Raw genomic sequence first — 23,952 nt, 5'->3', positions numbered from 1 at the left:
ATGATTTCTGGCTCCTGAATGTGTTTGGTGGTGGGAGTGATGGCAGGGAGGGCGTGATGGTCAACTGCCCGCAGGGCAAGTACCTGTCCCCTCTGCTCTCTGGCCCTGAATCGGCAGTTGTTTGTTTGTCTGTTTTGGGTTGAGTTTTTGCGCAGGAATGACACTTGGTGGGCTCAGGGGGCTGTGCGGGAGACTGGGGGTCGCACTCGGGGTGGCGAGTGCCAGACTGGCAGCTCTCTGGGCTCCGGAAGCTGCTGTGGTCGCTCCCCTGAGACAGACTCTCTCCTCTGCTCTTCAGAGATTTAGTCCTGAGAACGAGTGTGCCTCAGAAGGCCCCACAGTGGGCTCGATGGTCGGGGCCTGGTAGTGGCCGCGGCAGCGTCTGACCGCCTGACCATGAGTCTGCTGAGGCCCAGCGGGCTGAAGTCCCCCACCAAGATCCTCAAGCATGGGAGCTGGGCCCTGAAGGCACCCTCGGCCGGTAAGTGCGCTCAGTCCAGGCCAAGGGAGACTCATTCCCACCCGGGAACCCCATCCCGAGTCCTCGCCCGGGAAGGACTCCCTGAGCTGTAGACAAGTCCATGGCTCTGGGGACAGCTCTCACACACGAGTGTCACGTTCTGTGAGTTTACTGTCACGGCAACCGGTGACAGCTGAGGCGACCAACACGCTCCCTTCTAACTGCTAGCTCCCTTGCCCAGGCTTGGGGACAGGCTTAGGGAGGTGGACTCACCTGGACTAGAGGGCCTCATTGCCGGCCAAAGCCACAGTACAGTGGGGAGGGCAACTGGCACCCCATGTGACTCTACACCCTCAACCTCACCATGAGTAACCCTGAACGTAGAACCAGAAATAGGCCCTGAGCATTGGCTGGGTTGCTCCCCGCCCAAAAGAAAAAGAAGATGGGCCAGTGGACACAGCAGAAATAAGACACTGGGTTCGAGCTTTCACCTGGCTTGGTCCGTAGTATCACGGGGTGTATCCAAAGATTTCCCCTGAGCTGCCCAAAGTATGACTGCGGCCTGGGATGCTGCGGTAGGTGAGCACGTCCGCTTCACGGCAGGCCCAGCCAGGCTTCGCCACAAGCAGCCCCCGTCATTGGCTGGGAGTAATCCCGAGCACTGCTGGGTGTCCCTCCCCCCCAACCACACTTTAACTGGACCTGCACAGGCCCTTCCTGTCCCTTCTGACCCTTTCTGCTCTTCCAGCTGCTGCTCCCGTTGAGAAGACCATGCCTGGGGAAAAAACCCCCATCGCCCCCTCCTCGGAGATGCAGGAGGAGTTTGTGGGCGACTTCCAGGTCGGGGAACGAGTCTGGGTGAACGGGAACAAGCCTGGATTCATCCAGTTCCTCGGGGAGACCCAGTTTGCCCCTGGTCAGTGGGCCGGGATCGTCTTGGACGAGCCCATCGGCAAGAACGACGGCTCGGTGGCGGGTGTGCGCTACTTCCAGTGCGAGCCGCTGAAGGGCATCTTCACCCGGCCGTCCAAGCTGAGTAGGAGCTTGCAGGCCGACGATGAGACCAACTGCCGGCAGCCAGCGCCTGCCGCCTGGGCCACACCGCCCCTGTCGGCCTCCCCGGCCCCTGCCAGCACCGCGAAGGTGCCCCAGTCCCCCGCGAAGGAGTCACCGGCCACCCCTCACATCAGCAGCCTGACCAGGACGGCCAGCGAGTCCATCTCCAACCTCTCTGAGGCCAGCTCCCTCAAGAAAGGGGAGCGGGAGCTTAAGCTTGGGGACCGGGTGCTGGTGAGTGCCGAGGGCAGCGGTCGCGGGTGGCTGTCCATTCGCCTGTCTGGTCCATCAGTTCCTCCAGATTCGCGGTTTGGGTGGAAGCAGGAGCAGCCGGGACGCCTGGTCCTGCAGTTTCCAGTGTGATGGATGCGTGCGGGGATGCTGCCAGTTTTGCCAGTTTAGCCAAAACAGGGTGGAGGGGTCATGCCGTGGGGAGGGGTCATGCTTGGCACGCCTCTGACCCGGGGTTTAAGTCTTGGTCCCATGTACAGTCCCCCAAGCACATCCCGGAGGGATCCCTGAGCACCAAGCCAAGAGTAAGCCCTGAGCACTCTGACTGTGACTCAAAAACAAACCAATGAACAAAGTTGGATATCGGTTCTATTTCTCTGGTTTTCGATGTTTTTGCTTGGGGCGTCACAGGGTGGTCGCACACAAAGCCAGTGCCCTTCCCCTGGTTCTCCAGCCCTGTTTGTCAGCATTCCCATCATTGTCCAGCGCTTTGATTCTGTTTTGCTCTGTGTCCCGGGAGCCAAGCGTCAAGCCAAGGCATAGTGAAGGAGAACTGGAAAATCGAACTCTGCTAAGATACGAGCATAGTCACTTTCCTTTAGCTGGTTTCTGGCTTAATTGTTCTCCAGCGGTGGGGTTGCCACTGCTCCGCTCCCACACCCACGGGGCAGCGACCCCCTCGCCACACCAGGTGGCTGGCCTGGGTCTGAGATTCCCGGGGGTTTGGTCAGCCAGGCCACCAGTGACAGCGAGTGGGTGTGAATGCCGCTGCCTTGCCTGGACACTGAGCAGCAGTGTCTGCTCACCCTGTAGGGGTTGCGGGGGGAAATGGCACCTTGACCTTTGGGGTTTCTTCAGGAAATCCCGACTCTGAAGCCAGAATGTTCGTTTGCGGGGGTGGGGGCGCTGTGCGCAGTCCAGGGTGCCTGACCCACGTCCCTCCATCCCTCCGGCAGGTGGGAGGCATGGAGGCCGGTGTGGTGCGCTTCCTCGGGGAGACGGACTTCGCCAAGGGGGATTGGTTCGGCGTAGAGCTGGACAAGCCACTGGGCAAGAACGATGGTGCCGTGGCCGGAACGAGGTGGGTCCCCCTGCCCCCCCAGACAGTCTGGGGCCATGCAGGGTGCCCGGGAGGCGCTGAGGGGACTGCAGGCCACTTCTCTTGGTTCTTAGGCGGGGCCACTTCCGTTGGCACTCGGGGACCCTGCAGGGATGTGGGGACAGCCTGGGGCCCCCTACATGCAGCTGTGCTCGGGCCGCAGGAACCCCCGGGCCTGCTGTCGCCCTTCAGATGCCAGGGAGGCTGCTTGGAATCGCCCTTGGTTTGCGTGGTGGGGGTGGGCGGCGTGCGAGAGAGTGTGGGTGTCAATGTATGAGGGAGTGTGTATGTGAGCGTGTGAGTGTGGGGCTGTGAGAGTGTTGGTGGGGGCGTGGGCATGAGAGTGTTGGTGGGGGTGTGAGCGTGTTTGTGGGGGAATGAGAGCGTGTCAGTGTTGGTTTGAGAGCGTGCAAGTGTTGGTTGGGGTGTGCGTGTGTGTTACTGTGGGGCTGTGGGTGTGTGGAAGTGTTGGTTGGGGTGTGAGTGTGTGTGGGTGTGGGAGTGTCGGTGGGGTGTGAGTGTGAGTGTGTGTTGGTTTGGGTGTGAGTATGTGTGTTTCTGGGGAGTGAGTGTGTGTGAGTGTGGGGCTGTGGACATGTGGGAGTGTCTGTTGGGGTGTGAGTGTGTGTGTGTTTGACGGGGTGGGAGTATGAGAGTATGGGAGTGTTGGTTGGGGTGTGAGTGTGTTTGTTGGGCTGTGAGAGTGTGGAAGTGTGGGAGTGTTGGTTGGGGTGTGAGTGTAAGTGTGTGTTGGTTGTGGTGTTTATGTGTGGGAGTGTTGGTTGGGGTGTGTGTGTGTTTGTTGGGTTGTGAGTGTGTGTGAGTGTGGGCTGGTGGAGGGTATGATGTTTGTTGGGGAGTGAGTGTGAGTGTGTTTGTTGCGGTGTGAGTGTGAGTGTGTTTGTTGGGGTGGGAGTGTGAGAGTGTGGGAGTGTTGTTTGGGGTGCGTGTGTGAGTGTGTTTGTCGGGGTGTGAGTGTGTGGGCATGTGGGGCTGTGGGAGCGTGTTCGTTTGTGGGGGTGTGAGACTGTGGGACTCAGTGGACTTCTGGGTCGGCGCTTGTGTCTCTTGGTCTCTTGCCGAAGGTGTTTTTGTCCCCCCCTCCTCGTTGTCCGCAGGTACTTCCAGTGTCAGCCCAAGTATGGCTTGTTTGCTCCCATTCACAAAGTCACCAAGATCGGCTTCCCGTCCACGACGCCGGCCAAGGGCAAGGTGGCCGCTGTGAGGCGTGTGATGGCCACCACCCCCGCCAGCCTGAAGCGCAGCCCTTCGGCCTCCTCGCTCAGCTCCGTCAGCTCCGGGGCCTCATCCGTGAGCAGCAGGCCCGGCCGCACGGGACTAGTAAGAAGCCCCCCACCACTGCGGGGTGCTCGGGCCCCCACAGACTCCCACAGCCCCAGGGGCAAGAGGCGGAGCAGGAGCACGTGGGCTGAGCAGCTCCGGGTGGCAGGCGAGTGGCTTCCCAGCCACCACAGGTGACAGGAGCAGGGATGGGCCTTTCCTGGGGTGCTCAGGGCTCCTCTCTGGCCTCAGGCCACCTTAGGGATGAAGTGGGGTAGCTGAAGGGGTGCCTGAGGGTCAGAGCAGGGCCCAGAGACTCTGGGGAACGCTTGGCCCTTCATCTTGCTTCTTTGCTCTCTCCGTCTCTCCCTGCTCCCTCCTGTCCCTCTGCACCGCTGTCCACATGCAGAGTGGCCTCGACTTCTGTCCATTGCGGTGCCTCAATTCAAAGCTTGGGCCTCGTGGCTTCTCCCCTCACGTCTATCTGAGTCATAAACACTAAAGTGTGTCTGAATATGCAAGGGTGCCCTGAGATATTGTCCACAGGGAAACGGGCCCACGATGGAGAGTGTGTCCCGGGGGGATGACTTTGCTGGGGGCTGCGCTTCCTGCCGCTGCCTCTGCTCCGTGCATTGACCCTCGATGCGGAAGAGGAGGGAGTGAGTGTGTGTGCAACGGAAGATACAAAACAGATGACACGGGAACGGGAGCCAGGAGGCCACGCGCCGTGGGCACAGGCCTGGGGCCAGTCCTGTCTTGCTCGACCACCACCAGGTTTCCCTGCCCCACCTGCATCCTCAGGTCCGACTCCTCCTTCCCTTCGCCTCACCATTTAGGAGGGGAGCAGACTCAGAAGCCCCTCTCCTTCCCTCGCGAGCCAGCCCATTTGTGGAATTTGGTTTTGTTTTTCTGCTTGACTGTGGGCCATACCATACAGTGCTTCAAGGGGCCATTTGCAGTGCTGGGGTTGTGCCGGGGCCTCCCACCTCCAAGCAAGAGCCCCACGCCTGAGACGTATCTCCAGCCTCCCCCCGCTGTCTTGTTTTGTTCTCTTTTGGGGTCACACTTGGCAGAGCTCAGGGCTTTCTCCCACCTCTGTGCTCGGGATTATTCCTGGCGGGCCTCCGGGATTGACCCTGGGCAGCGCTGGGGCTTCGCTCTCCAGCTCTTTGGCCCCTGCCTTGCATATCTTTATGCAGGGTGGAGCTCACTCCTAAACTGAACATCACCGTTAGCGTCTATGACAGGAATATAGAAAGATTCTGTGTGGCTTCACGGAAGTATACCTCGACAACATAATTCCATAAGTGCACACACAAGCGTTCATACACACAGTCACTCATACATGTACACGTAGTGCATACCGTGTATACACAGGCTTATGGGTATACACACACAGGCACATACATGCATAAACACAACGTGCACATGCACACAGGTGCGTGTAGATATGCCCACCAGAACATACATGCATGCATACATACATGTACACGGGTCCGTGCGTGCCCTGTGGAGGCCTCCCTGTTCGTCTGTTGGCTGAGTTGCTCTTCTGAGGTACCAGGCTCCCACAGAAGGCCTGGCCTTGCTGGGATGGAGCCTGGGGCCTCACAAACCACGCGCAGGGCAGAGGCTTTGGCATCAGCATCCTGAGTTCAGCTCTTGGCCCCGACCTTACCCAGCCCCTCAGCACGCGCCTCCCCCCATGCTAGGGGTGCTGCTTTCTCCCTGCTCCGGTGCCTGAACCTCACAGTCTCGTCTCCATAGTTGGCTGAAAGAAGACCATCGCTCCTGTGCTGGTTTCCTCAGGGAGCTGTCTCGGGCCCAGGAAGCGCGTGCATCTGGCCTGCCCCACCCGCTCAAGCCAGGAGGCACAGGGAACACCGCCGCCCGCCTTTCCTTGTTTTTATTTTTGCTCTTTGGGGTTCACCTGGCAGTGCTCAGGGACTCCAGGCGTGGTGCTTGGGGGCTGCTCCCGGTGGAGGGGGGTTGAGCCCGGGTCTTGGTGTTAGACCCCCAAGGCTGGCAAGCTCTTCCCAGCCACCCCTTGAAATCCGAGTTGACCGCAGTTCCCGGGAGCACTGCGCATGGCTGGCCCGAGAGCTCGTGTGCTCCTAGAAATTTTAGTTATTATTTGGTTTTGGGGCCACACCCAGGGGTGCTCAGGGCTTATTCCTGGCTCTCTGCTTGGGGGGTGGGGTCACTCCTGATGGTGCTGGATCTTGAACCTCTGCAAGCACCTTCCCCCCCCCCCCAACAGACTCTTTGGCCCTGGGGAGGGCATCTAATCGGACCAGATATACTTTAAGTGTATCGGGAAATCACGGCCAGGTCCTTATGCACAGGCAAGGATGATCCCGCTCTCCGGACAGAACCAGGTGGCTCAAGAGCTCCCAGCAGGCAAAGCAGCAGTGGACAGCCTGGGCCCTGCTGGGCCAGTCGGTCAGGAGGCGTTTGGCAGCAGCTCAGATGATGCGGGAAAGTGGCAAGAGAACCTGTGGCTGGACCGCAGCAGGGCGATGGAACAGGGATGGCCGGGCAGAAGGAGCGGAAGTCCTGGCCACCCCCGCCGCAGCCCCCGCCACCATGTGCCCGAAGAATGAAGATCAGGTCCCGCCTTGTCCCCTCCTGCAGGGGCCGTTGTGCAGAGAGGGATCTGGGTCTGCAGAGCGACCATGAGCAACCACGAGCCCAGGATAGAACGGACAGGACCCCCGGTCCCCGCAGCCCTTCAGCCCACTCCCCTCCCCTCCTCACTGTCTTTGCCTCTTCTCTCCTTCCCTTTGTGCTTGGTCTTTCCCTGAGCTGCCCTTGCTGTCCTGCTCGCTGGGCGTGAGCCCTCACACATTCTCACCCACCACTTTTCCTTTTTTTTTCCCTGGACTTTGGCCATGCCCCAGCAATACTCAGGACTTACTCTGGACTCTGCACTCAGGAGTCACTCCTGGTGGGCTCGGGACCCTATGGGGTGGGTACCTGTTATCCAGCTCGGGTCAGCGGCATGCAAGGCCAGCGCCTTTCCCGCAACTTTATCATTCTAGCCTCTCATCCCCCATTTTCGAAGGCAGATGGCACAGGGGTCTTTTATAGGGTCACACCCAGTGACCCCCGGGGGCACGGGGCCATTCCCAGAGACAAGAGTCTCTGGTTACTGCTATTCAGGCATGGGGCGGGTGCCCGGGAGAGCGAGGTGAGCTGGAAGGAAAAGGAAGAGAGAAGGGACAGGCTGCCCAGGGAGACCCTGACGGACCTGCAAGGCTGAAGATGCTGGAGCTGGCCTCAAGCTCATGCCGAGGGCTCATCCTTAAGGAAGCTCAGGCCAGAGCGGACTGTGGAGGGGGCTGCCTCCGGCTCTGCAGAAGATCTCTGGATTCCCACGAGGCCCGAGGTCAGTGGAACCCAGGTCCCGTCCAAGGATCTTCGGGAAGGTTTCAAGACGTTTCTGCTGAGAGTCGCTGGCCCATATGCAAGGATGCAGCACTGCTCCATGTGCTTTGCCGAGGATCACCGCGAGCATGCCCGTGTCGGCCGGCCCCATCCCCTTCACGTCTCTTTTTCCTTTGCAGTTGCCGGAAACCTCCTCCCGCTACGCGCACAAGATCTCCGGCACCACCGCCCTCCAGGAGGCGCTGAAGGAGAAGCAGCAGCACATTGAGAAGCTGCTGGCCGAGCGGGACCTAGAGCGGGCGGAGGTGGCCAAGGCCACGAGCCACATGGGGGAGATAGAGCAGGAGGTGGCCCTGGCCGGAACGGGCACGGCCAGGTGACGTCTGTGCAGACGGCAGTGCTGGGGCCGCGAGACGCCTGCGGTAGAGGCTGGGCGCCAGATTGGTGCAGGCGGTGCAAGGAGAGGCCGTGGGGCCCCGTCTGCCGTCGTTGCGGTGGCATCCGGCGCGTGGTTTGATCGCATGCGCCTTCTGCTCGCCCTGTGGGGGTTTAGGGAGTGCCGAGTTGTCCGCATCGGTGCTTTCGTGGTGTGGTTCCCCTCTGGCCTTCCAGAAACGCTGTAGCTTAGGTGGGAGATGCATTCAGCTTGCCGTGGTGACAGATGGCGATGGCAGCCCACAGAGGGCTGTAGGGGGCGGGCGAGGCCACTCACGCGCCGTTGCCTCTACAGCACGTCCTGGAGCTGGAGGCCAAGAACGACGAGCTGCGGGCCATGCTGGAAGCGGCCGACTGGGAGAAGGTGGAGCTGCTGAACCAGCTGGAGGAGGAGAAGAGGTGAGGCCGTGCCCGGAGCTGGGGGCTCCCTCGGGTGGGGCACTCCTGGCCTTCCAGGACTGTGAGAACCAGAAACCAACGGGTGCCCAGTCCTGAACACGGCCTCACCGGGAGGACTGGGGGCGGAACTCAGTGGAGCCAAGCCACCCCCGGCCCTCCCTGCTGTGTCCACCTGGCCTGGTATTCAGGAGGCCTGTGCTGGGTGGCAAGGAACTGTCCTAACCCAGTGGGGCCCTGTGGGAGTCCCTGTGGTGAAATCCCAGGCAGGAGGAAACCCACAGTAAACATGGGGCACGACAGCAGACAGACATGGCTCAGGCTAGGCTGCAGACAGATGGATGTGGTGCTCAGGCCGGGGTGCAGACAGACAGACATGGGGCTCAGGCCAGGCTGCAGACAGACGGACGCGGGGCTGAGGCCTGGCTGCAGACAGATGGACACGGGGTGCTGGCCGAGACCGCCTTTTCAGGTGGGCTCCCGGCATTGTGGTGCCCAGGGGCACTGCGAGTGCCTGGCTCAGCCCCTCAGCTCCACATGCCAACTCGACAGTCACTGGGAGCCCCTCCCCCCCGCCTCCCCCTCTCCCCCGCCCCCGAGTCATTGGCTGCTTCTCCCCCAGGGGCTCAGTTGTTGTCCTGATGTGGGGACAGGCGCTGGCTGGGAGGGACTGGCAGGCGCCGCGGGTCAGTTTTTAACCACCTCTGTTAGCTGCGAGGCAGAAAGGGTTGATATGACACTGCACCTGGTGTTGGCTCGGCCTAACTTCCTCCTGTAGCCTGCGGGTCCCACCCAGTGCTCGAAGCTGAGGGGACTCGCTGACTTTCTTTTTTTTTTCTTTTTGGGTCAACCCAGCGATGCTCAGGGGTTACTCCTGCCTCGGCACTCAGGAATTACTCCAGGCATTGCTCCGGGGTCCACAGTGGTATGCTGGGAATTGAACCCGGGTCGGCCACGTGCAAGACAAACGCCCTGCCTGCTGTACTCTCGCTCTGGCCCTCCCCGACTCTCTCAGCCCTCCTGTGTGTGGAGCCGGGGGCTGGGTCAGGTGCATCTACAAGATGGTGGCCCTCTTGGGGCGCAGCAGTGACGCCCCTCACAACGTCTCCCTCTCCCCCACAGGAAAGTGGAAGACCTCCAGTTCCGAGTCGAGGAGGAGTCCATCACCAAAGGCGACCTGGAGGTAAAGCCCGGGCAGGTCCCGGAGGCTTGCAGGGTGCAGGCAAGGATGCGGGGCAGCCTGGCCAACCCCGCCGGGACCACTTCTGCTGGAGACTCCGAATCAGACAGGGATACCTGGGTTCATGCACCTGGCAGGGCCTGGCTGACACATCTCTGCTGCTTGGGGCTGGAGGCTGTTCTTGATGAGCGTTTTTCTCTCGTTCTGACAGTCGGGTCTATGCCTTTGCCTCAGCTTTGATTTTCAGTCGAGCAGCACAAATCAAATCCTTTAGAACCCCATTTTTAGAAGGTTTTCCTTAAAACAAGATGAAGCAAAGAGTCAGTTTGAAAAAGACAAATTTCTATTTCTGCTTCTTTTCCTTCCTGTTTTAAGTTCATGGAAATTTTGTTTTCCCACCAGATGGAGGTGAAGTCCCTGCAGGCGGCCTCTGAGAAGCTCGCCAAGGAGAACGAGTGCCTGAGGACCAAGCTGGACCATGCCAACAAGGAGAATGCGGACGTGATCGCCCTGTGGAAGTCCAAGCTGGAGACGGCCATCACCCCGCACCAACAGGCCATGGGCGAGCCGAAGGCATCCGTGAGCCAGGGCGTGGGCGCTGAGGCGGCCGAGCTGGCCGAGCTCAAGATGCAGATCGAGAGGCTACAGTTCGAGTACCAGCAGGAGGTGGAGAGCCTGAAGGCCCAGCAGGCGGCTGTGCGTGCAGCGCATGCCTCTGAGCTGAAGACGCTCAGGTCGCGGCTGTTCAGGATGGCCCAGGAGCAGAAGAACAGCCTGGAGGCCGCACGGGCCAAGCTCGACCAGATCGAGGACCAGCACCTGGTGGAGATGGAGGACGCCCTGAACAAGCTGCAGGAGGCGGAGACGAAGGTAAAGCACCTGGACGGGTTGTGGGCCGTGTGTAGTCAGCAAGCCCAGGCCCTGGCCAATGCCACGGCACAGCTGGAGGCCACCCAGCAGAAGCTCTTGCAGCTCGATGGGCTTTGGAAGGCCAGTTCCTAAGGTCAATTGGGAATGGAGAAGCTCAGGCAGCAGCTCCAGGTGGCTGAGCAGCAGATTCAGGAGTTAGAGAATGCAAAGCGGGCCGAGAGCTGCAGGTTGGTACTCGGGCGCCCTCGCCCACTTCCACGCTCGCTCCCTGCATGCTGTGTGTCAGTCTGCTCGCCGCCGTGTTCCGGCTTGGTGCTGACAGGTCTCCCGGTCACGTCCCGTGCGGTTCCCTCTGATGGGACTGAGAAGGTGTCGGCACGATTCTGGGGCTGTCATTGGTCCCCAGCACCCGGATGCCGTGCTAGCCTTGGCCCTGGCTAATCGGGCCCATCTGGGGTCTTTCTGAAACAGAGAATTCTTCACGAGGCCAGTGAGAAAACAAGATAGGAGCCCCCAGAGCAGACCTCTGCCCCCCACCCCTTGGGCCCGCTGCATACTCGCCGAGTCCGCCCAGACACTTGGGCTCGAGTCAGGCCGCGAGGGTATTTCCCTGACCTTGCTGACCACCTGCTCGTGTGACGGGCTTTGCCCTCCTCTCCCCGAGGCGCCTCAGTTCCCAGCTGGTGCTCAATGCCTCTGAGCCTCTGAGCTCCCTCAGGGCTGGTGACGTGACCCATCTTGGTATTTCTCATTGCCAGCCCCTCCCTCCCTGCAGCACAAGCCCCCACCCAGCCCTGCAGAGATTTCATCCCTTTCAGCCTCTAAGGGGTGCTTGGACCAAGTCCGCCTTCCAGCATGGCCCCCTGCTGGCCACAGGCATGGACTCTCATGGTAGCCCTGACCCTGGGGAAGGACGAGACAGTGAGATCTGGGCCAAGCCGAGGAAGCTGCAGTTCTCACCAAGGAGCCCCGAGAGATGCCCTTTTCCTCCTATAGGATTGTGGTGGCAGGGACGTGCCCTCAACCCCCCCCCCCCCCCGCTCCCCTCGCGCTGGGCACTTTGTTGGAGAAACTTCTCTGTTGGCCAAGATGGAAGGGCTGTGGGCTTTCTAGACAGGACTGACAGACATAACAGAAGGGCCCCGAGATCCCCGGGAGTTCCTCTCAGGACTCAGGACTCCTTGGCTGGCATTCCAGAAACATCGGCTGAAACAAATGGAATCAATTCCTAGGACACAGCAGGGGATAGCTGACCCACTTGTTCGCATCAAGATGTAACAAACGTCAAGTTCGGGTGACTGCTGTCTAGTGGATTAGAGGTTCTTCATTTTAAATTTCATATTGAAACCCCTCAAACTTTTAAAGTCACAGAAAAGAAACTACAAGATAGTAAATCTTGGGGGCCGGAATGATAGTACAATGGGAAGGGCATTTGCCTTGCACGCGGCCCACGTGGGTTCGATCTCCATCATCCCATAGGGTCACTGTCATTGTCTCTACCCTCCCGTTGTTTATCGATTAGCTCGAGGGGACCCAGTAACGTCTCCATTGTGACACTTGTTACTGTGTTTGTCATATCGAATACATCACGGGGAGCTTGGCAGGCTTTGCCTGCAGGCGAGATACTCTCGGTGAGCTGGCCGGGTTACTGCCAAGGAGAAATTCCTGAGCATTTAGGGTGACCGTAAAAGCCAAAAGAAAAAAAAAAGATAACCTTTTATTCCCTCCCTTCCCTCCCTTTCCCTTTCTTCCCTGTTTCCTCCCTCCCTCCTTCCTATCCTTAGCTTCCCTCCTCCCTTGCTTACTTCCTTCTTCCTCGCCAAGCCATGCTCTGGGCTCTGGGGTCCTCCCGCCCAGCAGTAGTGGGGCTTTTCAGCTTGTGGACCGATCTCAGTCTCGTCCAGTGGTGCTGCAGTTCCAACTCGGGCCTGGTGTGTACTCCAGCCCTTTGTGCAGTCTCCCCGGCCCTGGAAAGTCAGTCTTTCTCATAGGCTTTCTTATTTTCTGGTCATGCCAAAGTTAGGTCTAGAAAACGCCTCTGTTTGGGCCGTTTCCAATAACCACTAGACAGTCATCACCAGAACTGCCGGCGTCAAGCCCTTGGCTTCGCGAGCTTCAGGCAATCACGCTCACCTCACGCCTCTGTTCTTTGGGGTTGTGTTGGGTCATGGGATTCTCATACGTGTTTTCTGTTTTGTTTTCCCCTTCCCATTCCTGTTTGTCTCCTTGGTCCATTCACTCCATCCTTGTGACTCTGGTAGGCCGATAGCCTGGCCGAGGAGCTGCAGGGGAAGGGGCTAGCGCTTCATAGTCTTCAGGAGAACTTGAACGAAAGCGGCCAAGCTGAGGGGCCGTGTGTGCGCACGTGTGTGTGTACATGTGTGTTTGTGTGTGCATGCTGGTGAGCAGAGCAGAGGGGCTGTGTGTGTGCGAGTGTGTATGTTTGTGTGTTTGCGTTGTGTGTGTGTGAGTTCGTGTTTGTGCGTGTGTGCTGGGAGCGGGCAGGGGGCCGGCGGCTGACGGTGGCCCCCGGGTCCCCGCAGGAGGAGAAGGTGGACGTGAGCCGCAGCCAGTGCCAGGCTCTACAGGCCGAGCACGCCAAGGCCAGCGTGGAGAGCCAGGGGCAGCACGAGGAGGCGCCGCAGGCCCTGCAGCAGCTGCTGCTGCAGGCGAAGGAGAAGCTGCAGGCGGTGCAGGCGGAGAACGGGAGACTGCTGCGGGAGGTGGCCGAGCTGAAGACACAAGCCGACAAGGCCAAGGTGGGTGGCCGCAGTGCAGCGCCGCGGCTGATGGCGGCCATGGCCCGTGTGTGTGTTGGTGCCCGGCCGCTTTCCACCACGCACCGCAGCCAGGGCTACGTCTCCTCTCTGGACCACCTGCTGGCCCAGTTCTGTGGCCAGCAGCCTCGTGTGCATGCTCAGGTCAGTCCCATTCCGGTAACATGGCCGTCAGCGGTCAGCTGCCCAGCACACACCAGTAGCCTGCTGCGGCTCATGGCTGCTGAGCTGGACAGAGAAGATAGCCCTTGCTGCAGAAAGTTCTGGAAAGTACATGGCGATTCAACTGTGGTGTGCATTGAGACTCAGAAATGAAAACGCACAACCCGTTGCTGACGGGCAGGGAGAGCAGGTGAGGGAGACCCTGACCCGTGTGCGGCCAGTCCTCCTGGAGCCCCTAGACCCCTCCCAAATGACTGCAAACACTGCCCTCCCATTGCTCATCGATTGGCTCGAGCGGGCCCACTAATGTCTCCATTTTGAGACTTGTTACTGTGTTTGGCAAGCAAAAACTGTTGGCTTCAGTCTCCAAAGCTTGGTGGATTCGTCCGGATTTTCTATAAAGTGTATAACTTTTGGGACTAAGTCCATTTCCTGCCTCTGTTTGTCCCTGTGAAAATCGTTTGACAAGCAGTGGTTGCTTTTCCCTTCCCCTCCTGAACAAAGTTCCAAAACAAAATACTTTTTGTAGTTCTTTGAATTGTATTGAAAACTAGTTTTTGAATGCATCCCTTCTAGGACAGAGTGATGGATTTTATAACAGAAGAATTGAAGTGGGGGGAAAAATCTTATGCCCCAATGTCAAGATCCAACTGTACTTACACCTTCCGGGGAGCTGTCAGGAATCATTTCAGACGGCATTTCAAAAATCAACTCGGCTGATAGTAGAATGGGTAGGGTGCTGCCTTGTACTCGGCCAACTTGGGGTTGATCCCCAGCATCCCGTCCTCCGGCCCTGCCAGCAGTGATCCCTGAACACAGAACCCTGAGCGAGACCCGAACACCAGCAGGTGTGGGGCCCCCATCCACAAAATAGGCAGGTAGTTATGTTGACGCTAAGAAGCTAACTGTGTCTGAGCCTCTCCATCCTGAGTCTGTGTGTGTGTGTGTGTGAGTGTGTGCGCGTGCGCGTATACACGCGTGTGCAGGTAAGACTACTCTGCCATTTTCATTTCTGGTATTTAGGCCACATGAAGTGCTTGGCTTGCTTGTGCCTGCTTGATCTCATTCTTGTTTCCATTCTTCCCCGCTTTTTGTTTCTGCAGTCCTTAACTTGCTTATTAAGCTCGGCCAAAGAAGAGATGGAGCTGATGTCAGAGGATCGCAGGGCCCTGAGGTCAGAGAATGAATTGCTGGCGAAGGAGAAGCTCTGTCTGAAGTCCGAGAGAGGGTGGTTTCAATTGAAACTCAGAGAAGCGGAGGCCAAAAACTCTTCGCTGCGGGAAGAGCAGAGGAAGCTCTGGCTGTTGAACCAAGCGATTCGGTTGGATAAGGAGAAGGTCATCGAGGCCAGGTGGGCCGCGGAGAAGCTGTGCCAGCAGGAGCGGCTGGACCGAGAAGCCCTCGAGGCGGAGAAAGAGAAAGTGCTGGAAGAGGGCAGGGCGGTGCAGGAGGAGCTCCAGAGGGTGGGCGCGGAGAAGGACGCACTGCAGGTCGCCAAGCTGGGGCTGCAGGCCCTGGTGGAGGAGCTGCAGATGAGCAAGAGCAGCCTGGTGGCCGAGTGTAACAAGGGCCTGGAGGAGAGGGGCCAGCTGGAGGAGCATGTCAAGAAGCTGGTTCTGGACAACCTATCCCTGGTCAAGGACAAGGACAACATCATCCAGAAGCTGCAGTGCTCCTACGAGGAGCTGGCTCGGGATCAGAAGTCGCTGGTGCAAGAGATCGAGGAGCTCACGGCTGAGAAGGAGGAGGCCGCCCGCGTGGAGTCGGCCCTGCGTGAGCAGCTGAACAGCCTTGGCTCTGAGAAGGAGCTGCTGGGCCAGAAGGCCACGAAGCTCCAGCGGCAGCTGCACTGGCTGCTGAAAGACCAGGCGCTGCTGGAGGCGCAGCAGACCGAGCTGCTGGCCGAGCGGGAGGCGTCCCTGCAGGCCCTGGCCTCCCTGGAGGACACCAGGAACACCAATGCGATGATGCAGAGTAAGGTGGGTGATGGTAGTGACCAGGGCTGTGTAGGCCCGGCCTCAGCCTTGAGAGAAACCATATCCTGGGCCATAGTGATAGCACAGCGCGGAGGGCGTTTGACTTACACACCGAATTCCCAGGTTCAATCCCCGGCATCCCATATGGTCCCCTGAGCACCGCCAGGAGTAATTCCTGAGTGCAGTTGTAGGTGAGCCAGTGCCCTCTGAACTCACAGCCCCACTTTCCCGGGCTCAAGTGACGGCTGACAGCCTGAGCTGTTCCACCCTAGCCAGGAGTGATCCCTGAGCACAGAGCTAGGGTTTATTCCCTACCCCACCGGGTGTGGCCCCAAACAAACCAAACTGACTACCCACAAAGGTTCTAGATAAGCATGTATACATACACAGACATGTATATATGTATATATGCGTGTATGCTTCAAAAGAGTCGGGGAATATCTACCATTTAAAATATCCGAGAATGATGCCGGAGCAATAGCATAGCAGGTAGGGTGTTGGCCTTGCACATGGCCAACCCAGGTTCCATCCCCGGCATCCCATATGGTCCCCGAAGCACCGCCAGGAGTACTTCCTGGGTGCAGAGCCTGGAGTCACTCCTGAGCAACGCCGGATTGTGACCCAAAAACCCCCTCCCCAAATTAATTGATTCATTAAAATAACAGAAGCCAAAAAGAGGGAAGCTGAGGAAGAAGGGGCTGTGCTCCCCTGGCGCCCGTGAGAACCAGGGGCCGCGCACATGCTGCCTGAACCCCACCCCCACACGCTCCCAGCACAAGAGATGATGCTTAAGGAGTGAGAGGCCCCTTGGACAAGGACACATCCCTTCAGTCAAGGGGTCATGTCCTTGCCAGAGCCCTCCAATGCCCTTCCTCTTGCTGCTCTCCCAGAACCTGGGCTTCGGGCTCCTATCACATTGGCAAATCTTCACTTTGCCAGAGTCGAACACCACTTTGGAGGGCTTCTTCCCTGCCAGGAAGGTTCAGTCGCAAATGGAAACGCCCACCAGCATGTGGCTTTTCCAGCCTCTTTGCGCATGCTCTAGTCCCAGAGCTGGGGGAGTCTGGTCCTCTGGGCTGCCTTCCTGCTTCTTGCTCCTGTCAAGGGAGACAGCTGGGTGGGGTCCTCCGGGGTTTGCACACTTGGCTGCAGTCCGGTGCCTGCACCTACCATCACCAGGCTCGGGTCTGGCCTGCAGCAGGAGTCAGCCTTGGGGCCTCCTTGATGTCACTCCTTCCCCAACCCCCCTTCCATCCCACCCGGGTCTGCAGCGCTTTATCGTTTGAATCCTCTCCAAGGAAGGGGACCATCTGGGTCCCAGTGCCCTGAGGAGTTCCCGCACACCCTCACTTCCTGCACTTCTGTACTTAACAGCCGGTGGTCCTGGAGGGCACTTGTGGGCTGAAGTGAACTTTGCATGTGGGCTGTGCAGGTGGACCCTGTATGGGTTTGTTGGGAACTGAACATTTCCATGTTTTGTTTTGTTTTGTTTTGTTTTGTTTTCAGCTGGAGGAAGAGAGATCTGCGTTTCTTGGCTCTAGTGTGGGATGGCCTGGGCACTCTCAGAGATTGGCCATCAGAACTTGCCCTGAGGGAGAAAAAGAATCAGTCTGTTTTTCTGGTTTTATTTACACTTTCTTTGGGGGCCACACCTGGCGATACTCCAGGATTCCTCCTGGCTCTGAACTCATTAATCACTCCTGGCTGCTCTCCGGCGGCCCCTATAGGATGCCAGGAATCAAACCTGGGTTGGCTGCGTGCGAGGTAAGCACCTTTCCCGCTGTGCTATCACTCAGACCCAACGCGCCTGCCAGTTTTCAAGTGAAACATGAATGTTTGTGCCTACAGTCATGCTTGCTTTTGTAAAGTGGGATTTCCCCCCGCCCCATTCATTTGAAAGAAGTGAGTTTGTCTTTGTAGGAGAGGGAAGACCCCTCTTGACTCCCTGCTCTGAGAAGAACCGAGGGGTACCAGCATCTCTTCCTGGGGTCTTCCCTGGGCACCCGGGAGCTTGCGCTCAGGAAGGGAAAGGGGAGCTCTGGCTGCCTCCAACCCTGGGGCAGGGACTGGAAGCGGGGCCCAGCCTCCTCTGTGGCGGGCTCCCATGGCTCCCGCAGATGGCTCACCGTCTCACGCTCTCCTTGAACACAGATTGATTTCCTGAATTCCGTGATTGTGGACCTCCAAAGAAAGAATCAGGACCTCAACATGAAAGTGGAGATGATGTCCGAGGCGGCTCTCAAAGGGAACGGGGATGACCTCAACAATTACGACAACAAAAACTTCGGCCCAGCCACCTCATTCTCTGCACTCTGCAGAAATCTCCAGCAGTTCCTGGATTAGATAGCAAGCTACTTGTGAAACACCTAAAACAACCAATTTACTGTCTTTACAAAGTTTATTTTTTTCCACTGTGGTTTTAGATGAATGTATGATGAGAAATTCAACATTAATAATTTTGGATTTTCTTATCAGAAAAAATTAAATGAAGGACCTGAACCATCAGAAGTTTATCATCCAGTCTGAATCTCTTTATGTTCATTTGAATGTTTTCTAGTTCTGTAAAACGTGATAAATAATGTACCATCAGGGCTACATGGATTATAAGAACTTCTATAATTGTATATATGCTTTTGATGTATTTTCCTCTGGAGATTATCAAGTGTCTCACCAGTGAAAGATCGTAATCCATTGACATTTTGAGTAATAAACACGATTGAAATTGTTTCACAAACTATGTAAAGCAGTATTAAAATTAGAGCAAACAATGTTCTTTATCTACTTGAATAAAATTATTTCCTTTTTGCCAGTGATAACTGATTATTCTCCGGTTTATTTATAAAAGATTTTTGGCTAGCAATCAAGAACTATAGAGTCAAAGAAGTCAAAGAGTTTCTACAATGGAATTCTGATACACCAATTTCTTTTTCTTTATGTTTGTGCCACACCTGGTGATGTCTTAGCGCTTATTCATGGCTCTGCACTCAGGAATCACTCCTGACAGTGCTTGGGCAGACTATACGAAACGTCAGGGATTGAAGCCAGATTGGCCAAAGCACATGCCCTACCAGCTGAACTATTGCTCTGTGCCTGTATGCCATTTTCTTAAAAGTGTTTATCTTGGGATAAAGAGGTAGTACAGTGAGTAGGTTTCTTATCTTGCATGTGGCTGATCTGGGTTGAACCGCAGGAATCCCATCCAGTCATCTGTGCCCTGGCAGGAGCAATCGCTAAGTGCAGAGGCAGGAGTAAACCGTAAGAAGCACTGGGTTGGGGGTATGGTGCCACCAGCAGGTCTCTCTGTACCTGTGAGGTGAATGCATCAGCAGTCTGATGGCGCCTTCAGACTTCCAGGTACCCCCTATTTGCTGCTGTGCCTTGGGCCAGACCCCAAAAACGTGGGGCAGAGTTTACCAAGAAAGTAAACAGGCAAAAGTTAGGTATGTGGGAGACACAGACACAAACCACCTCCAGTCCAGCTATATAATTGGAGGCATGGCCTCTCTGGTTCCTGATTGAACTGCTTAACGGCCATGATCCCAGAGACTCAGAAACAAATCTCGAAACCCAACAGCTTTGGGCAGAAATGTGTCCAGTCCCTGAAGTAAGTTACAGGCACTGGGCCACCCCAGGTGGGAATAGATTTCGTGCCTTGGCCCGTTCCCCCTGGCAGCCCGCTGGCCGCCATCCTCCAGAGGCCACTGGACAGTCAGGTTTGGGCTCACAGTGACGAGACACGTAGGGCCTCACGGGATGTGGGTGGAGCTGGCCCTTTCCTCCCCAACGAGACCCCAAGTCGTCACCCACAAACGGCCTCTCTGGCTGCTGATTTCATCTTGGAACCCAGCAGGTTTTGGCAAGAAATTCCTCCAGATTTAATGGTTAAAATTGTGGAATTTCAAAATCGCGCAGCCACTACTGCAGCCACGCGATGTCATATGTTATTCATAACCAGGAGTAGAAAACAAATTGTCTACTGTTGCCTTTACAGCAGATCTGAGCACCAAATAATAATGGTGGGTCCGGTGTCAATATATTGAATGTAATCAAAGCAGAGAGAGTAATATGGAAATTATCTCCTCTACAGGTAGGGGGAGGGTGTGGGATGGGTCTATACTGGGGTTTTTGGTGGTGGAGAATGGGACCTGATGAAAGTACGGGTGTTTCATTTTATGACCAAGACTTAAACGCGAAAGTTTTGTAACTGCTCTCATGGTGATTCAATCAATAAAATTATAAAAAATGAAAAGAAAACCACTGGGTGAGGTTTAAAAGCAAAAAAAAAAAACCCCAAAACAAACAAAACCTTTCTTGCATTATTGCAAAGCTTCCTAGTCAATGTACCTTAAAATGAATGCCTTCAGTGATTCTTCACAAGACAAAAATGAAGGGACACCAAGCAGTACAAACACCATCAATCCATAAAGTCTGGGAAAGAACTGGACATTGCTATATTATTAACCCAAAATGAACAGAACCAAATATGCTTATAAGCACCAACTCCTGTACGTTTGAAGCACATGTCCTCACGTTGAGATTTCTGGAAAAAGAACTTGAGTAGGACTGTTACTGTCAGCCTTCATAATACCCAATAGCAGTCCTTGACCTTAGAATCTATGGTAGGGAATTCAAACGGTCTATACATGAATCATGGTTACTTTGCAGGATATCCAAATATTATTACATCGTACTGTGAGTATTCTGTAATACTACGTTGTAAGTAAGTAAACTGTAGATTGGAGAGAGAGCCCTGGGGCAAGGCTGATGCCTAGCAAGCAGCAAACCCAGATTCTTTTCCCTGGCACTTCATAGGGTCCCCAGTAACCCCTCCAGGAGTGATGCCTGAGCAGAGCCCAGAGGAGCCTCAGCACTGCTGGATATGATTCCCAAGTCCCTTCACAAATATAAGTAAGCACCCATATTGTGGAATATGATATATATGGTCACAGTCCTCCCGTTGTTCATTGATTTGCTTGAGCGGGTCCAGTAACGTCTCCATCGTGAGACTTGTTGTTACTGTGTTTGGCATATTGAATATGTCAAGGGTAGCTTGCCAGGCTTTGCCTTGCGGGCGAGATACTCTCGGTAGCTTGCCAGGCTCTCCGAGAGGGGCGGAGGAATCGAACTCGGGTCGGCCATGTTGGCTGCGTGCAAGGCAAACGCCCTACCCGCTGTGCTATGGCTCCAGCCCATAATACACACACACACACACACACACACACACACACACACACACGAGATTGATATCCAAGGCTAGAAAAATGGAGGCCAGGAGGCCTTGTCAATGATTGGAGAAAACCACACGTGTAGGTGACGGAGGATGCTTAGGACAAAGTAGGGACCAGTATGGCAATAATGGTTGTGATGTAGGCAGGTAGATGGGGAAAGGCCCTTTGCAATGAAACAAAGTTTCATGGAAGAAGAATTCTAGGAATGACCCACCTTGTGGATACAGAAAGCAAAGGCCCGATAAGACCATCCGCAGACCCTGAGGATAAAGGCCTCCTCCCCATGAAATTCCTCTTTTTGGACCTCCCTGGTAACCTCCTTAGCAACGGATTTTTACTTGGGAAGAAGCCCTACGTGGGGGCAGGTTGGAGAAACCCTATAAAGGCCACCTTGAAAAAAGGAGCCCATGTGCTGCTTAATTCCTGCACTCTGTATGGTCCCCCGAGCACCGCCAGGAGTGTTCTCTGAGCACAGAGCCAGGGGTAAGCCCCGAACACCGCCAAATGTGCCACAAAAAAGAACTATCTTGTTACAGATTCGTTTTCTGCATGTACTGTTATGACTAAGGAGAACAAAAACTTCAACCAGAGTATCAGGAGAAAAAGACATACTTCAACAGGATGGAAAAAATCTTGAACTGAGGTGGGGCAGATAGGCCCAGAATTTGAACTTCCTGCAGAAATGCAAACGAATGTCAGAATGAAAAGGACAAATAGGGGAAGTGCAGGATAGCACAGCGGGCAGGGAACTTGCCTTGTTTGAGGCCAACCCAGGGTCGATCCCTGATCCCCAGCATCCCAAGTGGACCCTCCCCCACCAGGAGTGATCCTTGAGCGCATCGCCAGGAGGAAGCCCCTCACATCACCAGGTGTGGCCCCAAAACAAAAGAAAAGAAAAAGGCAGATGGGCCTAAGCATATCTGAGCTTTGCTCTGAAGTCTGGGGCCACAGGGAGCACAGGCTTTGCAGGAGGCAGAGTTCCCTCCCTCCACCCAGCCCCCAGCAAGGAGCCAGGAGTATCCCCAAGGCCAGCCCACTGCCAGGCTGCCGAAGATGGAGGACACAAGGAAGGGAAATGCGTTTCCCATGAAATCTACTGTGCTGTAATTCCCTGTGACACAGCGCACCCCCCCACCCCACCCCCATCGTCTGTTCTGGTTGCGGGGAGGCCCCCTCCTCTGTACTCTTGAGTGGCGATTGTCGGGGTCTCCTGCGCGTCCACGGTTGCCTCCCATCTCAGGTCCTTCCATCCGATCATCCTCCCAGCTCCCCACAGCTGGTCCCAAATGGTCGGTTCATCCCTGGTGCTATTTGCAGGAGACAACTCCCAAGTTGGGGGCACACAGACACCAGAGTCCCATCCTCCCCCGCGCTCCCCACAACGCACAGCCCCCCAGAATCAAGGCTGGCGCCCCTGGCTTGAGGAGGATCCATCAGTCAGAACGGGAAGTAGTTTTTTGTTTCATTTTGGTTTTGTTTTTTAAGACACTCGTCTTGGCATGCAACTTAGTGCTGGAGCGGTAGCACAGCAGGGTAGGGCCTTGCACGCGGCCGACCCGGGTTCGATTCCCAGCATCCCATATGGTCTCCTGAGCAACACCAGGAGTAATTCCTGAGTGCAGAGCCAGGAGTAACCCTGTGCATCACCGGGCGTGACTCCCGGCAAAAATAAATACACAAATAAATTTTAAAATATAAATGACCCATTTAACCACTTGTCCATTTCCCTCTGCTGTCTCATCACCTCTGTTCCCCTTCTCCCCCTATGTCCCAGGAATGTTTATGCAGCCATCCATGGAAAGTCACTCTTTCAGGGGCCGGGGAAGTCGTAGAACTGGTACTATCTTGTCTTGTACACAGCTGAGCTGGGTTCAATCCCTGGCACCCCATGTGGTACCCTGAGCCCAGAGCCATGGTAAACCCTGAGCATGGCCAGGTGTGCACCCATCCACCCCGAAGGAAAAAAACTTTCAGTGAATCTAAGGAACAAATGATGACTTTATTTTTTTTTGTGGGAATAAAAAAATTTAAAACTATTAAAAAATTTTAAAACAAATATTGAACTGTTTCTTCTTGTTAATCATGGCAAGCTGTGTCTGATTCAGAAATCTGAAGACAACTCAATTGTAGCTAATCTCAGGATCTTCATCGCCAGGTAGAGATTGTAAAGGATTCAGATGTAGGTCTGAGTGTGATGGTACATAAAGTGCTAAAAGGAATTTGCTCTGCTCTCAGGTTGAAAGCCTAGAAGGGTTTAGGTCCAGTTTCCCTGGGTTCATGCAGAAACCGCTGCCTGCCCCCAAGGGCCTTGTTGGCGTGCAGTCCTGATGGCGGAGGCTCTCGCCATCCTGGACTCCCACATGGAGGCGCAGATCTGCTGCCTCTGAGAGAGGACGTCGCCTACACTCACCCAGCCCCTGGGTTTGCTGCGGTTTTTCCCCAGACTGTAGTTATCTCCAGCTTAGCTGCACGCGATGTGTGCCAAAGGTGAAAGTCAGCGTTTCTTTCGGGAGCTTGTCTCCAAGTTAGGTTTTCAGACAGGTTGAAAACAGGTCCAGATCTGTCGGGATGGGAGATTTGTGATGAAAGTAGATAATGGAACAAACATGATGACCTCTCAGTGTCTGTATTGCAAACCATAATGTCCAAAAGTAGAGAGAGAGTATGGGGAATGTTGTCTGCCATGGAGGCAGGGGGAGGGTGTAGAAGGGGGCGGTATACCTGGGAGATTGGTGGTGGGGAATGTGCACTGGTGGAAGGATGGGTGTTTCATCATTGTGTGATTGTAGCCCAAACATGAAAGATTGTAAGTTTCTCATGGTGATTCAATAAAAATAAATAAATAAAATTTAAAAAATAAATAAATAAATGAATAAATAATAAAAAAGAAAACAGGTCCAGCTGCGGAAGGCAGGGCCAGTCCTGCCCTGCTCCGACCACTGCTAAAGCCCAGAGCAGACGGGGGCAGGGTGGTCCTGTTCAGCGTACCCCACTTCCCTGACGGCCAAGGACAGATACCAGAACCAGAATCTCAGGTGCGGGCTTTGGTCAGGAACTCTGCGGGTCCGGGAGGCAGCCTCCGCAGTCCTGAGCTCACTGTGGGTGCTGATGTCTGGCTGTCTCTGCGCTCACGCGCTGCCGTGCTCACCTCACCCTCTCTTTTTCCTCCCACTCCTGCTTCCTTTGCTCTATCTGTGTGTCTTTGATGGAAAGACTAAAGAAACTCTATCCACGTTATAATAAATTTCATATATTTTTTTAGTTAATAATATTTGGTTCTTGTTTTTTGCATTTTGAAAGGCTGCCCAGTAACACTTTAAGGCATTTGCATGATGACTGAGATTTATTTCTTATGAAAGTCGTAAGGAAAGAATCTGGATAGTGTGATCCCTTGGGAAAGGTTTCTGGCCCCGGACA

At 55.6% G+C, this 23,952-nt stretch overlaps 1 protein-coding gene and 1 pseudogene across 1 annotated transcript; both read left to right on the top strand.

Annotated features, from left to right (window-relative positions):
* LOC130038922 (vacuolar protein sorting-associated protein 33A-like) overlaps nt 1-23,952 on the top strand; it is a 90,228-nt pseudogene that overhangs the window by 44,690 nt on the left and 21,586 nt on the right.
* On the top strand, nt 397-22,922 carry LOC130038876 (CAP-Gly domain-containing linker protein 1-like). Its single transcript, XM_056130684.1, is given in 11 exon segments — nt 397-481; nt 1,209-1,750; nt 2,704-2,828; nt 3,965-4,187; nt 7,691-7,865; nt 7,868-7,887; nt 8,242-8,345; nt 9,465-9,522; nt 9,913-10,587; nt 12,942-13,197; nt 22,858-22,922. Coding segments are annotated over 11 exon segments (2,328 nt in total).

This window comes from Sorex fumeus, unplaced genomic scaffold, assembly GCF_029834395.1.
Source record: "Sorex fumeus unplaced genomic scaffold, SorFum_2.1 ptg000081l, whole genome shotgun sequence".
In the NCBI taxonomy this organism is placed as follows: domain Eukaryota; kingdom Metazoa; phylum Chordata; class Mammalia; order Eulipotyphla; family Soricidae; genus Sorex; species Sorex fumeus.
This window is presented reverse-complemented; position numbering and strand designations above follow the sequence as displayed.